The 16,734-nt window shown below is 33.8% G+C and overlaps 1 protein-coding gene across 3 annotated transcripts in view; it reads left to right on the forward strand.

The window, feature by feature from the left end:
* The window catches only part of ZC3H8 (zinc finger CCCH-type containing 8), a 29,783-nt gene extending 14,781 nt beyond the window's left edge, over positions 1 to 15,002 (forward strand). For 2 of the 3 annotated variants that reach the window (XM_003799300.3, XM_023518824.1), the window contains exons 4-9: positions 679 to 815; positions 2,496 to 2,618; positions 3,032 to 3,143; positions 4,139 to 4,248; positions 5,801 to 5,848; positions 14,527 to 15,002. In XM_003799300.3, the coding sequence (XP_003799348.1) occupies positions 679 to 815; positions 2,496 to 2,618; positions 3,032 to 3,143; positions 4,139 to 4,248; positions 5,801 to 5,833 (515 nt within the window). In that variant the 3' untranslated portion in view covers positions 5,834 to 5,848; positions 14,527 to 15,002. Of the gene's footprint in view, positions 1 to 678; positions 816 to 2,495; positions 2,619 to 3,031; positions 3,144 to 4,138; positions 4,306 to 5,800; positions 5,849 to 14,526 lie in introns of those variants that run through there. The other variant, XM_023518823.1, reaches the window with a different exon arrangement.
* Positions 15,003 to 16,734: the final 1,732 nt, after the last annotated feature.

The following is a 16,734-nucleotide window of genomic DNA, read 5'->3' on the forward strand; positions in this document are numbered from 1 at the left end:
CACAGCTCACAGCAACCTCCAACTCCTGGGCTCAGGAGAGTCTCCTGCCTCTGCCTCCCAAGTATCTGGGACCACAGGCGCCCGCCACAATGCCCGGCTATTTTTTGGTTGCAGCCATCATTGTTGTTTGGCAGGCCCAGGCTGGATTCAAACCCACCACCTTAGGTGTATGTGACTGGCGCCTTAGCCACTTGAGCCACAGGTGCCAAGCCAGTATTTGGGGTTTTTACCATTATAATGCTATGGCATTCTTAATTAGATCCATTATACTCTGAACACTTCAAAAGGATCTGGCTTGCAGCTTGTAAGACTGATTTCATGATTTCATTAATTACCTTGCTTTTAACATGAAAATACCTCATATATTTTCAAAAAGAATAAATTGGGGTACCCTGGAAGATATTTCAGGAAATAAAAAGAATGAATTGGGAATCCAGAATATATTATCGTAATTCTCTTTTTGATCTCTTAATCCCAGAACTTCTAGAAAGACAGGTTAAGTGTCTTATCAATTTTCATTTATTGAGCTATAGAGAATTTTTCCTGGATTATTCTAAGACATGCTTCTTTAAAGTAAACTGCTTTATTTGTTCGGCATCTGGTTACTGGGGAAAAACAAAAAGTAAATTGCTGTTGTACTTTTATGTCTTTTTTTATAATGAACTTTTTTGTTTTTAGCTGCTAAACAAAATAATAAAACTATTAAAGCTGATCACAAGAGTAATAATAAAAAGAAGAAAATGAAACGAAAACGGCCTAGCCCTGGAAAGAAAGGATCAAATGCTTTGCTGAGAAACAGTGGCTCACAGGAAGAGGTACAGGATCTATGCTTGTGGAGGACCCTTATGTGCTCTTGGATTTGTATCTTACTCTTCAGTGTGAGAGAGAAGTGCTATGTGGTATTGAGAGATGGGAGCATCCCACACATCCCACAGAGTGCACACTTCCTTTTACCATCAGTGGGCTCTCCATGTTCTTTCTTATTATTGCAGCTTCCTTCACTCTCACTCATTAGCTGCCAGCACCTATTTTTAAGCCTTAGTGTTTTCCCTATGGTCCCTGAATACACGAATACAAGACCCTTGATTTCCAAGTGTTGTACTATCAGTGAGTGGTGGAAGAGTGGGAAGCCCAGAGATAATCAGGTAATCATGAGGACCTTTCAAAGGTCACAGTTTTTGAGTCTTAACAGAGTTTTTACTATTGTAGTCCTCCATTTGTCAGCTCCTAACTCCCTCTGGAAATTAAAAATGCCATTAGCTTTACCAAATCTCCTACCCCTACCCTCCTGGGATTTTGATTTTATTTGTAGAAGTGCCTCTTCCTTGATCTGCAGTTGAAATCAGGGTAGAACAGTAAATAACTCCACTGTTTAGACTCTGCTTTTCTGATGGAAACATGGGCTTTTTCCCATGGATGGTAACCTTTTTATTAGGCTTAGTCACAGGAGATAAGAGTAAGGGCTAGTAAAACATTAGAAATGCAAAAACTTACAGTTTGAAACACATTTATATGAAATCTGGGCCTGCCTTTATATTTTAAAATGAGGACTGTGACCCCTAGGGTTCAAGTAATTGCCCATTCTCATAGGCCGAAGCCAGGGCTAGAACTTTGTTTCCTGACCCCCATTTGGTTTACATTGAACCAAATGATTATTCAGCCAAAGCTGGCAGTTCTACATGAGGAAGAAATTTTAAACATATATGGTAGAATTTAATAACAACCAAATAAAACCAGACATTTAAATTGACATTTATAAGACATAATTTTGAAGGTACTAAGTGGAAATTTAACATTATTGCAAAACAGATCACATAAATGATCATATAGTCAGCTCCCTTGTTTGTACATACTGTATTCCTAAAACTATATTCAAAAATTTGGTATGCAGAAGCTATAAGCGGTATCATGAGTTAATACATTAAAAGTAGTATATGTGTCTGTAGAGCTTCAATGTATTACAAAATTCCCCTTTTGCTTTTTTTGTATAAAAGTTCCCTTTTGTTTTTATGTCTTTATTGCTATATTTGAGTTTATATTTCTAGTTATTTTTGTTAATTTGAGCTGGTCAGTACCCTCACCCACTGCACATCTCACTGAAACTATAGATTTCACTGTTTGGGGTTCACCCCATGATTTCTCACTTTCGCCATTGTTCTAAAGATCTTTGTTCTTAGACCACTTTTTATCACAAATACCGAAAAATTCATTTTTAAATTTTTCATTCTTTTAAGGGCAAATATTTTTAAATATAAAAACATTTAAATTGCACAAACACTAATATTCAATAATAGAATGCTGTTGAAATTTCATTTTTAAACTGATGTACAAAAATAAATAAATGAACTGAGGTACAAAAATCCAAATCTTACATATGAGGGCCAATTTATAAGAATCCATTTTTAATATTGTAAAGATGGTTTAAAATAATTTTGTGTAACAGAACAAAATATTTAATATTTCTCACATTTAGTTTTTTGTTTTTGTTTTTAAAGGATGGCAAACCTAAAGAGAAGCAGCAGCATGTGAGAATGAGTCAGGGATTCATCAACCAACATACAGTGGAATACAAGGGAAAACAAATTTGTAAATATTTTCTTGAAAGGAAATGTATTAAGGTATAAAAATGTGTAAGCTGAAATACACTAAAATGTAAGGCATAGAAAACATGTACTACCACAAACTGCTATTCTGTTTGACACTTTTCTAAATCATACCTTTAGGTTTTTAAAGCTATTTCCTTCTGGAAGAGGTTCAGTTAGAAAATTTTAGTAAAGTATTCTTTATGTTTAAGAAAGTAGATAATTTTAAAAAATGATTCATATTAAAAACGTTTAGGACTTAAGAAAATTTGAAGCAGATAATATGGGATGTACTTATAACCTATTGAAAATTAGACTGTTTTGCTTCTAAGACTTCAGTTCTTTCTGGAATCATTTGTTTATTTAATATTCAATAGGAATTACTATAAATTGTAGTGGCTTCACTATTAAAAAAAAATGACTTTTCCTTGTTCCTTATTTTGGCTCAGGGAGACCAGTGTAAATTTGATCATGATGCAGAGATAGAGAAGAAAAAGGAAATGTGCAAGTTTTATGTACAAGGATATTGTACCAGAGGCGAAAACTGTCTATATTTGCATAATATCCTTTATCGCAAGGTATAGGAATTTAACTCTTCATAGATATTCACATAAACATTTTAAATACACAAAGTTTTTAATGAAACCAGTGTTGTAGTGTAACAAAGTTATATTATCCAAGCACAACTTAGTTATTAAAGTGATTAAATTATGTATAGATTATTTTTTTTTCCTAAGAAAGAAAAAGTAAATTCCTTAGACAATCTCTCAAGTAATGATTCTTTTTGCTTAACCTGGGTGGTATTGAGGGTTCATAGGACCTATTCAAGTCCCAGAAAAACTAATGGAAGTAATTCTGTGACGTTGACTAATTGAATTGAGAAAAGCTACTTCATTAAAAAGGCAGGGATTGAATAATTTGAGAGTACTTATTATCTGCATATTCTGTACTATATAGAGGTTAATTGTCCCTTAATTTGAAAAATAATCTTTGTTCTTCAGTACAACTGATACAGACATGTTATAAGAACATTTTAGGGTAAAGCACCTTTGGTTACCACAAAAGTTATTTTTCTGCAGTCATTCAAAATGAAGAATCTCTAATTCTAACTCGATGATTATTTTCCTAGAAAACAATATTGAAATTGTATAGACTTACTCTATTTTAAACAAGCTTAAATTTGAAGAATTCAGATTTATAAGATATATCATTGTTATTGACTTTAATTCCTCTACCCCAAAAGAATGCATTAAAAATAACCACATTTCTCAAAGTATTTTAAAATATATCTTTTCATATTTCAATGAAACACATCTAGAGTCTATTTCTAAGAATGGATATGAAGGAAAAAGGTATCTTGTGATAGTCAATAAACGTGATTATGTAATCTTTCTAAAATTAGATTTTTTTAATCAATTTATCTCATTTCTTAAATAAAAAATTCAGTGTTTCTACTAGTAGAAAAAGACTTTATATAGGAAAAATAAAGGCATTAAAAGAATAACAGATTATTTCAGTTGCATTAAAATTGTTCTCTTCCTTAATGTTTGGGTTACATGAATATCCTTGCAAGTTTTACCATACAGGAACCAAATGTTATCAGGGTGAATACTGCAAGTTTTCACATGCTCCCCTAACTGCTGAAACACAGGAGCTGTTGGATAAAGTAAGTATAATTTTAATAATCTTTTGTTTTTCTTTTTTTTTTAATATATTTGATTAAGAATGAAAATTTGAAGATAGTGTTCTCTAAGGAGAGGGCCTCATAGGTAAATAAATGGGATATATTAGGACTGATAACTTAAGAATTTACTTCTGGGCTTGGCACCCGTAGCACAGTGGTTACAGCACCAGCCACATACACCGAGGTTGGCAAGTTCAAACCCAGCCCGGGACCGCCAAACAACAATGATAACTGCAACAAAAAAATAGCCAGGCGTTGTAGTGGGCACCTGTAGTCACAGGTACTTCAGAGGCTGGGGCAAGAGAATCACTTAAGCCCAAGAGTTTGAGGTTGCGGTGAGCTGTGACGCCACAGCACTCTACCAAGGGTGACATAGTGAGACTCTGTCTCAAAAAAAAAAAAAAAAAAAAAAAAAGAAGAATTTACTTCTGCTAGGTGCAGTGGTTCACACCTGTAATCCTACCACTCTGGGAAGCCAGGAGAGTGAATTGCCTGAGCTCAGGAGTTCAAGACCAGCCTGACCAAGAGCGAGACCCCCATCTCTAAAAATAGGCATTGTGGCAGGTACCTGTAATCCCAGCTACTCAGGAGCCTGAGGTAAGAGAATCACTTGAACCCAAGAGTTTTAGGTTGCTGTGAGTTGTGGTGCCATGGCATTCTACCAAAGGCCACAAAGTGAGACTCTGTCTCAAGAACAACATCAAAAGAATTTACTTCAGTTTTGAAAATTGTTTTTCATTATGCTGGAGGTGGTAGTTCAAACCCAGTCCTGGGCTAAAAACTGCAAAAAAAAAAAAAAAAAAAATTGTGTTTTCATTTGTATGTTTTTCCTTACAGCTAAAAAGAAGATTTATGTTCATTGCTGATATAAATTGGAATATTCTTAAAATCATCAATGTCATTAGCAATTTTAATAGCTGAGCTAAACAAAGTAAAGCAGATAAGAGAAATAGTACTCCTGTTATGGACTTTTCAAAATAAAGAGTCATGGATTGATAACCATTTTAGTGTTGATTCAAGAATAACCAAGTAGTAATTTCAAAGTGTTTTCTTTGAATGTTCTTTCTGTCTGTGCAGAAAAGTTATAGTCATTTCTATTCTTTTATTTCATAAGTTACTTGGAGGTAGTATCTTCAAAATTAAATTGAAATATATGTGAAAATAAAAATTATTTTAAAATCAGCCAAACCATCTAGTAGTGAAATGTTCCCTTGAATGTATACAAATCTTAGAAAGTCAAAAGTGCTTATTTCTAGATGTTTTTAGATTGTAAAAGATAAGGTTACTGTGCAATTAGAAGTTGTACCAAATATTTAGTTTATGTAAAATATATATTTTTCCATATATATTTTGATATATATATATGATACATATATATATGATATTTATGATACATAAAATTAGTTTTCCTTTCTGATAGTAATAAATTTTAAGTTATTAGGATGGATGTTATTGGAATCATCTGACAATTATGACAGTGTACCTGAATTAGACATTAATGCATAAAAATGATTGTGATTTTTTTTTTTATCAGGTTTTAGATGCTGGAAAGAAGTCATATAAATAAAACAGACATAAAAAGGTAAAATTAAAATTTACCACATTTCTTTTTTTTTTTTTCATTTCCTCTAAAACATTTCTAGAAATTGGCGTGGCAAATACAATAGGGCTTTTTCTATTTTCTCAAATTACTTTTCTCTTTCCTTTCCTGCTAACAAATTATAAAATATTTGATACATACAGCTATGTGGATCTCTGTCAGCCTGCTTCCCTTTGTGGGTTTCTCTAGCAGTTATATTTTTATTCTCCTCTTGTGTTTCTCTATAGATTTACCAAATATGTATAATTTACAAAACAGTAAATTTAGTTTTGCTTATGCTTTGAGTTTATTTAGACAATATTATACTCTGTATTAATTGGTCACTTGCTGTTTTCATTCACCGTTATACTTCTAAGATTCATTCATGTAAAAATGCAGCCGTCATTCGTTTTTACTCATAGATAGCATTTCATTCTTTGTATATGCTGTTTATTAGTCATTCTACTAATGGTATTTAGCTTATTTTTGATTTTTTAATATAAGCTGTTATTATAAATATTCATGTACATGTCTGTCATCTTAAATGTGCTAGAGTTATCCAGGGTATATACAAAGAAGCAAAATTGTTATCTTAAGAAGATACCAGTTTTTTCTAAAGCAGTTAAAACAGTTTATACTACTACAGACTGTATAGAAGAACTCTTACTATTCCACACTTACCAATACTTTTATATTACTAATACTTTAAATTCTTTTTCAATTTAGTGAGCACAAAAATAGTCTCATAGCTTTATTTGCATGGAGTGTAGGGTCTTATGTTTGTGGACTTTTGAGTTTCACTTTTGGTGAATTGCCCACCGATATCTTTTGCCCAGGTTTTAATTGCTCTGACTGACCACATTAATTTTATATATCAATGATAGAATCCTTTGTGAAGTATGTGTGGCAAGTCTTCTCCCATTGTGTGGGCAGTCTTCTTTTTTTGAGGCATCTCAATGAGTGGAAGTATTTATTTTGGCAATCTTTTGTTCTTTGTGTTTTGTATCTTATTTAAGATATTCTTATCATGAGACCATAAAGTACCTCATAATTTAATATTTTTTTAAGTTTTGCTTTATACATTTATATTTTAATTCATTGAGAATTGTATAAATTAGCAATTGGTACAATAATCATGCTGAACAGACAGCCACAGGACTGTCTGAGTAGTGTATAATATAAATGGCTTATTTTTTATGCATGTGCATATTGACTGGAGGTTGGTTCATCTAGGCTGGCCTTGGCTGGGTTGGCTGTGTGTTAAAAAGCAGGTCTGCTCGGATGGTTCTACCCCATGTTTGTGTAATTCTCCTCCTGGGATTAGTGGGCTAGCTGGGACATGTTCTTTTGTTAGCAGAACTTACAAGAGCAAAGCCTTATTTGCAACACATTTACTTAACCTCTTGGCCAAAGTCATATGGCCAAGTCCAAAGTCAAGAAATAAGTAAGGAATTACAACCCACCTTTTGTGCTTTATTTGTGGAAGAAACTGCTAGACTGAATAAAAAAGAGTATGGCCATGACTGTAGAAAGAAAGAAGTAAGACTAATTGATTTTTTCTTGTAATTTTTTTAATGGTATGAGATAGAGACTTCATACCTACCATTCTGTTGTTCATATGTTTCTTTTTTTTCCCATATGATGAGTGATCTCCCAAGCACCATTTAACTGAAAATACTGCCCTTTCCCCATGCATCTGTATTGCCCCTTCTAGTATCCAGTTTCCATCAAGTGAAGGTTTGAGAGATCTCTGTTCTTTTCCATTTGTCTTTTTCTCTAATACTGTGCTGCCTTATCAGACATGACACTGTTATGTCATTTTGATTGTAGCTTTTCTAGTGGGGTGAAGTATATCTGATGGTAGTTGTAATTTGTGTTTTCCTAATGCCTGATGATGTTGAGCATCCTTTCACATGCTTATTGCTCATTGGTTGATTCAGGTCTCTGCCCATCTTTTAATTGGATTGTTTTCTTATTGAGTTGTAGAAATTGGATACAGGGCCATTATCAGATATGACAATCTGTGGCTTTTTTTTTTCAATTTTTTTTTTTTGAGACAGTCTCATTATATTGCCCTCAGTAGAGTGCTGTGGTATCACAGCTCACAGCAACCTCAAACTCTTGGGCTTAAGCGATTCTCTTGCCTCAGTCTTCCAAGTAGCTGGGACCACAGCTGCCCACCACAATGCCTAGCTATATTTTTGTTGTAGTTGTCATTGTTGTTTAGCAGGCCCAGGTCGGGTTTGAACTTGCAGTCCCAGTGTAGGTAGCTGGCACCCTAGCTGCTGAGTTATAGGTGCTGAGCCCAAATGTCTTTTGATAACACTTTATCATTTCCGTTAGTGGGGTGAATATTTTGTTAGATTTTTTTTTCTTAAATCTTTATAATTTTGAATGTTATTACCTAACTGGTTTTTAAAGTTTATTTTTCTGAATTTAATTAGCAATTTTGCTAATCTCTCTAGTAAATTTAGTAATTTGAATATATATTTTTCTGGATTTTTTTCTGTAGACATGTCATCTACAAATAATTTTTTTTATAATTTTTATTTTTATTTATCTTACACTGCTGAGTAGAACTTATACTACAGGTTTTTAATCATCTGTTTTGAGGAATACATTACATACAATAAAGTGTACCTGTTTTAAGTATACAGCTCAATAAGTTTTGACACAAATATACACTCATGTTAGCACTGGCAAAACTAATCAATACTTATTGAAAGAATGCCAGGGGCCCATGCAAAGGGAAAAATAAGAATGAATGGTAAAGTGTCATAAATGAACATTCTGGATTAAGGGAAGTGTTCTATTATTAACTGTGGTGGTGGTTCATCCTAAGTTTCAACGGGACTGCTATTAATAATTATTGTACTATAATTTTCTGGTAGAAGCTCTTTACTAAGTTAAGGATATTCTATTCAAATTGTAGCTTGATGAGAGTTATTGGGCTTGTGGTTTGTTTGTTTGTTTATAATCATGAATAGATGTTGAATTTTTTGGAATTCTTTTGGACATACATGATCATGGGTTTTTAATTTACTCAGCTAATGTGATGAATTATATCCATGTGTTTAAAAATGTTAAACCACCCTTATCTTTCTGAAATAAACTAAATTCTCTATTTTAAATGCTGAATTTTCAAGTCTTTTGGCATAAAATTTATGGTACTATCTTTTCTTCTGAATATCTGTAGAATCTGTAGTTTTATCTGCATTTTTATTCCTTAGTCATCTGTGCCTTCTTGTTTTCTTAGTAAATTTGGAGGATTAGTAGTTTTATTTTATTCTACAAATAACCAACATTGCTTTTGTTAATTTTACATTTTATCAATTTTTGTTCCATTTTTTGGCCTTATTTTGCCCTAAGATTGTTAACATTTATTCTTTATATCTAAATCCATAAATTTTTCTTAATGTACCATTTTACTAATATCCCAAAAGTTTTATTTTTTTCATTAAATATTTTTATGAAAGTAATATATGCAGATAGTTTAAAAAGTCAGAGGGTTATGCAAGATTATTATGAAAAAACAGCAAAACTTCATTTCATGGTTACTTTTGTAGATGTAGAAAATGCTTCCTATAAAATTCAACATTCATTTCTTATTTTAAAAAAAAAAACAGAAATAGCTGAATACTTTAAAATTTGTTATTGTGACAAAAATACATAGCATTTTTACCATCCTAACCATTTTTATGTATACAGTTCTGTAGTGTTATGTGCATTCACATTGTTGTGCAACCCTCACCACCATCCATCTCCAGAACTCTTTTTTTTTTTTTATCCCCAAACTAAAATTCCATACCCATTAAACAGAGTCTTTCCATTCCCTCTTGTCCCGAAGGCCCCGGCAATCACCGTTCTTCTTCCTGTCCTTATGATTTCAACTATTCTAGGTAGCTCATGTAAGCGGAAGCTTATGGTATATATCTTTTTTAACTGACTTATTCACTTAGCAAAAATGTCAGGGTTAATCTATATTGCTTCATGTTAGACTTTCTCCTTTTTAAGGCTGAATAATATTCCATTTTATGTATATGCTATATTTTGTTTACCTATTAATTTGCTAATAGATACTTCGATTGCTTCCATGTTTTAGCTATTGTGAATAATGTTGCTATAAACATGTATGTACAGATACCTTTGAAACCTTGCCTTCAGTTCTGGATGTGTATATATGTGCTCTGAAGTAGAATTGCTACATCACATAGTACTTTTAATTTTTTTTTTCCTCCAGTTTTTGGCTGGGGCTGGGTTTGAACCCGCCACCACCAGTATATGGGGCGGGCGCCCCACTCCTTGAGCCCCAGGCACCGCCCAGTACTTTTAATTTTTTGAGGGACTGCTATACTGTTTCCTGCAATGGCTAAACTATTTTACATCCCCACCAATAGTGTGTGAAGACTGATTTTTCCACATTTTTGCCAATACTTGCAATTTTCTGTTTTGTTTTTTTTTTTTTTAAATAGTTCATCTGAATGGGCTTGAGGTACTAATTGTGGTTTTGATTTTATATTTAGTGATTTTTTTCAACATCTTTTCATGTGCTTATTGGCCATTCATACAATCTTTGGAGAAATGTCTGTTCCTTTATCCTTTTTTGAATCATATTTTTTTGTTGTTGAATTTTAGGAATTCTCTATACAGTCTGGATGTTAATCACTTATGACATTTATGATTTGCAAGTGTTTTCTCCCATTCTGGAGGTTGTCTTTTCACTCTCATTGATAGTGTCCTTTGCAAAGTTTTTTATTTTCATAAAGTGTGATTTTTATCTATTTTTAATTTTGTTGCCTATGCCTTTGGTATCATACCCAAGAAATCACTGCTAAACACAATATTGTAAAGCCTTTCCCTTATATATTCTTCTGGGAGTTTTATAGCTTTAGCTCTTACGTTTAGGTCTATGATACAGTTTTAGTTAATTTGTGTATATTATCTAAGACAAGGGTCCAATTTCATTCTTTTGTATGTACATGGCCAGTCTTCCCTTTTGTCAGAAGAGTGTCTTTCCCTCATCGAATCGTCTTGCTACCCTTGTCAAAAATTATTTGACCATATATGTTAAGGTTTATTTCTAGCCTTTCTATTTTTTTCCTTTGGTCTATATGTCTGTCTGTATCCTGGTACCTCACTATCTTGATTACTACAGCTTTGTAGTAGTAACTTTTCAAATCAGAAGTATGAATCCTCCAACTTTGTTATTTTTCAAGGTTATTTCGACTATTCAGGGTTCCTTGAGATTCCATGTGAATTATAGGGTGGGTTTTTCTGTTTCTGCCAAAAAAGTCATTTCAATTTTGGTAGAGATTAAATTGAATGTATAGATAGCTTCGGGTAGTATTGACATCTTAATATTGTTTTCTACAATTATAGAACATGAGATGTCTTTCCATTTATTTACGTTGTCTTTGATTTCTTTCAGCAACATTTTATAGTTTTTATTCTGTAAGTCTCACGTGCTTGGTTAAATCTGAAGTATGGTTGACTCTTGAACAACATGGAGGTTAAGGGTACCACCATTGTGCAGTAAAAAAAATCTATAAGTAATTTCTGGTTTTTGTTTTGTTTTGAGATAGAGTCTCACTATGTCACCCTTGGTAGAGTGCTGTGACATCACAGCTCACAGCAACCTCAAACTCTTGGGCTTAAGAGATTCTCTTGCAATTTGGCACCCATAGCATAGTGATTATGGTGCCAGCCACAAACACTGAGGCTGGAGGGTTCAAACCTGGCTTGGGCCTGCTAACAACATGACAACTGCAACAAAAAAAAGCCAGATGCTGTGGCAGTTGCCTGTAATGCCAGCTATTTGGGAGGCTAAAGCAAGAGAATTGCTTAAGCCCAAGAATTTGAGGTTGCTGCAAGCTGTGATGCCAGGGCACTTCATTGAGGGTGACATAATGACACTCTGTCTCAAAAAAAAAAAAAAGAGATTCTCTTACCTCAGCCTCCCATGTAGCTGGGCACTATAGGTGCCTGCCACAATGCCTGGCTATTTTTTTGTTGTAGTTGTCATTGTTGTTTGGCAGGCCCTGGGATGGGTTCAAACCCACCAACTCTGGTGTATGTGGCCAGCGCCCTAGTTGCTGAGCTACAGGTGCTGAGCCCTATAGGTAATTTTGGAGTTCCCTAAAACTTAACTACTGATAGCCTCCTATTGACGAGAAGCCTTATAGATAATATAAACAGTTGATTACCACATAAATAGTCTAGTATCTACATATATCTTATACATTCATAGTTAAATTTTTCTTTTCAATATCTCAAGGGTATGCAGTTTGTAAAGTTTCTCAATTTGTCACAAATCTAACTTTTCCAATGTATTTATTGAAAAACATCCATGTATAGGGGACCCACACAGTTCAAACTTGTATTGTTCAAGGGTCAACTGTATTTTATTCTTTTTGATGCTATTATAACTGAAATTGGTTTTTTAATTTCCTTTTTAGATTGTTAGTATATAGAAATGCAACTGACTGATATTTGTGTGTTAAAATTTTTTACATAAAAGATCATTGGATGGATATTTTCTTAACGTGAAAAAATGTTATACCTTAATAAGAAAATTCAGCATTATACTTAATGGGGAAACAATAGAGAGCTATTCTTTTTTTTTTAGAGACAGAATCTCACTTTCTCCCCCTTAGTAGAGTGCTGTGGCATCAGAGCTCACACCAACCTCCAACTCCTGGGCTTAGGCAATTCTCTAGCTTTAGCTCCCCAAGTAGCTGGGGCTATAGGCACCCACCACAATGCCTGGCTATTTTTTGTTGTAGTTTGGCTGGGGCCAGGTTTGAACCCACCACCCTCGGCATATGGGGCCAGCACCCTACCTACTCACTGAACCACAGGCGCCACCCTAGAGGGCTATTCTTGTTTTCACTAGAAGAGTTTGTTTCAGTAAGACTGTTCAGTTTTTAAACCTTGAATAGAATTCCTCTCTGAAACCATATGCATCTGTTGTCAGTTTCATTTAAGAATGTCCTTGATCGGGTGGCACCTGTGGCTCAAGGAGTAGGGCACCAGCCCTGGCCGAAAATTGCACCACCACCACCAACAAAAAGAATGTCCTTGATAAAGCAGTAAAAAAATTATTAGTGTTATCAAACCTCAATTCACACAGTTTTTTCAATATTATGTCTAGCAAAATAAGAAGATACATAAAGTGCTTCTGCATAATGAAGTGGTTTCTTCAAGGAAAAGCATTTGTGCTGTTATCTGAGTTGCAAGCTGAATTAGCTGTTTTTCACGAATATTGACTTCACTTTTGAAAGAACAACAGGGCCAGTGAGTTGGCAGGCACCTACAGTCACAGCTGCTCAGGAGACTTGAGGCAGAAGAATTGCTTGAGTCCAAGAGTTCAAATTTGAGTCCCATCTGGACAACATAATAAAGCCTTATCTCTTTAAAAAAAAAAAAAAAGTGTTTGGCAGGAACTTTCCTGCAAATGAACAGAGTGACCCTGTCACTTCAAGGAGGAAAACTGAAAATATTTGTTATCAATGATAAAATTCAAGCTTTTGATCAAAAATTATAATTTTAGAACATTTGATCTGCCTCTGTGAGCTTCAGTTTTCCTAAACCTAAAGACTTGTTTGGTGAGATTGATTGGTAAAATTAAGAAATGTAATTTTTAAGATACTAAACTGCATAATGAAATATTTGGGAAATCTGCATAAATTACTGAACTAATAATTTCCAAATAAACAATGTGTGATATAAAATTATCTCTAGATAAGACATCCACCCAACCTATGATATGACCAGTGAATTTTAGTGTAGTACAAAAGTTTATTAATGTGGTTTGTATGCTGCCTGTATCTTGAAATTTGTTTCAATTTGCTTTTAATGTTCTTGTGCCCATCACTTTGTTTTTAGCCCACAGGGCAAAAGTCAACTATGTTTCATACAAGAAACAAACCTAAAAATTATTCAGAACATGACATGCTAGACCATTCCTCCTAAACTTGGAGTTCTTAACTTTTCTACATATTTACCTCTCTGATTGGTTTGTAAACTGAATTGGTTTGTAAACAAAACTTTGTTTTGTTCTGAATAATTTTTAGGTTTGTTTCTTGTATGAAACATAGTTGACTTTTGCCCTGTGGGCTAAACCAAAATATATTTTTCTTTTAATAAGTGAATTAAGTCCATTCACATTTATTGTATTGTTAAGACCAAATGTTGGATTTACTTGCTGTTATTTTATAGTTATTGCATTAAATTCATATGTTTCTCCTCTCTGTCAATATGTTTTCTTTGCTCTTTATTAAGGTTTTCTTTCTTCATCTCATTTTTATTCATTTTGTACTTTTTCTGCTTTTGGCCAGTAACTTATATTTCCATTCAAATCTCTTTTTTCTTGTAATGTAGTCTTCATTTTTAATATGATTCTATTTCCTTGTATTATTTCTGACATCAGTCAACTCTTATTTCATTACTTCTATTTTTTATTCAGTTTTATTTTCATTACTTTTTGGTTGTCCAGTTTTAGTCTTAAGTTTTTGAATTTTGATCCAAGGTATTCCATTTCCCCAAAGGTGGGTCTTTAATTGTTTAAATGTTTATGTTACAGTTTTCTTCTGCTGCATGTTTTCTTGGGGTGCGGGGGATAAATGTGGTTAAGTCGGTAATTTTCCCGAGCTAATATGTTTTTGTTCTGTTTTCTTCTGTAGCATTGTATAGATGAAGAGTGCTTATGCCTATGCCTGTTCAAGACTGGTGATTTGGAGTAGTTTACAAGAGTCTTCATTCAAGGCGCCCTCTTGTGTCATTGGGATGATGTGCAGTTTCTTTAATGGATGGGCGGGCAGAGGGCTGGGATCTAATGTACAGGTGAAGGGGTTGCCCTTCACTGAGATGTTCGGACCAGTGGAACAGGAGAGGAGCATATATGGTAGAGATGCCAGCTGGTGGGTTACAGAAGTCTCTTCTGATTGATTTAGTTTTCTCAATAAAATAGGAAGCAAGCTTAGGCTGAGTGAGGTGGGTGAAGAGGTATAGGAGGTTTGAAGAGAGAAAACAGCTTAAGGAAGGCATTGGTATAATAGATGGACTATAAAAATAGAGCTAAGATCGCTTCATGTCATCGAACACTTTCCCAACATGTTTTTAATGGCTGTTCACAACTTCATTTGAGGGTTAAAATAAATTATGGTTTTATGATATTTTAAAATGAATTTCTTATTCTTAGACTCCCCCCCATTTTTTAGTGTAATATTGTAATAAATAAAATGGATTCCAGTTTTTACTATTATAAATATTGTAAATAAAATAGAAAAGTATCTCATGCTAGACCATTCCTCCTAAACTTGGAGTTCTTAACTTTTCTACATATTTACCTCTCTGATTGGTTTGTAAACTGTAGTGAGATTATATGCCCATAGAGTATGAACATTAGGAATGTGATGATGTCTTTAACACAATATTCAAATGCTAAATTTTCCAAATACAAATAATGACATCCTAAATATACATTTCTAATAGCAATACTGATCATTATTAGACAAATACCATCCATGAAACAAACTGTCATCTTCATTTTGTTTTGTTGCTGGGAAAAATATTAGCCTGACTAACTTGTCAAACATGCACAGTACACGAAAGATAGGGACAACTCTTAGCAAAGTCCTCTTTGAAAATAAGAGTCAAAGTCATTTCAGTTGTAATCTAATCCCACTAAAGCAAGAAATGGAATTGCATGTACTACAAGGAAAGGTTTATCAGGCAAGACCTGAGAAAGTTGGAAACCAGGATAGATCCTGGGTCCTTAGAACAAGAGACTCTGACCTGAGAATGAATATCTCTCAGTATCTCTCTGTTGCTGTCTGCCAGGCGGGTTAATCCACTCACTCCCTGGCTGTTGGTACAGAAGACGACAAGGCAGTGCACTAGAATCTGCTAGGAAATCACAGAGCAGAGAGGCTGAGTTGGCTCTTTATTTAAAAAGGGGTCTGTCACAAAAACCTTGAGTAATTTAGTGAAATTGTGCAAGAGAGTAGTTTACAACCCATAGAATAGATACTTTGTAACTTCTTTAAAGATCGTATATAACTACAGGAAACTCAAGATACTGTCATAGCTCCACCTGGTCGGAAGTAAATTTTATGGCAAATTTATAAGCTAACGTGGGCCCACTGAATAATAAACCAGCCTGAATGTACACTTTTTATGTGCCAGGTACTATCCTATTTTATACTCTTTAACTTTTTTATTTAAGCCTCCTAACAACCTCATGAAACAGATAATGAAAGAACAAATAGGAATGTTTAGATTTTATTTTCATAAGCTCTGTAAATCCTCGTAATTTTAGAATCTAACGATTTATTTCCCAATATGAGTATTACCTCATGTATAGTTTGATACTTATGCAGTATAAATGTTTATATACAGAGGGTGCCAAAAACTGTATACGCATTTTAAGAAAGGAAAAAACTGTACTAAAATTATAACACTCAAGTCACATTTGACTCCTCCAGTTACAAAATATGCAAGATAAAACATACAAAATAACAAATGTTACTAGTATATATTGAGTATTACAACTTTAATACAGTTTTACATATAAGAAATAATAATTCTTATATTCCTAAGGCAGTATTTGTCTCTTACAAACTTTAGAGACCAAGCAGAAGTTTGAGACTTAGGAAGAAGTCTATTGAATGTCTTATTTTATAACTGATTATTTTGAAGAGACAGGCATATCTGTGTCAGTGAAATCTCTTTCAACTTGTGTTAAGTTGGAAGAGAGCCATATCTCTGTTGCTGCAGAACTGTCCAGCTGATCACCTGCCTCCATTCTCCACTTTCTTTTCTGCCGTTCACTTGGGTTTCCTCAATAGATTTCCCAACATACTGCTTCAGTCACACCTTTACTATATTGT

Source organism: Otolemur garnettii, unplaced genomic scaffold (assembly GCF_000181295.1).
Source record: "Otolemur garnettii isolate 467f Iridium unplaced genomic scaffold, OtoGar3 scaffold00148, whole genome shotgun sequence".
In the NCBI taxonomy this organism is placed as follows: domain Eukaryota; kingdom Metazoa; phylum Chordata; class Mammalia; order Primates; family Galagidae; genus Otolemur; species Otolemur garnettii.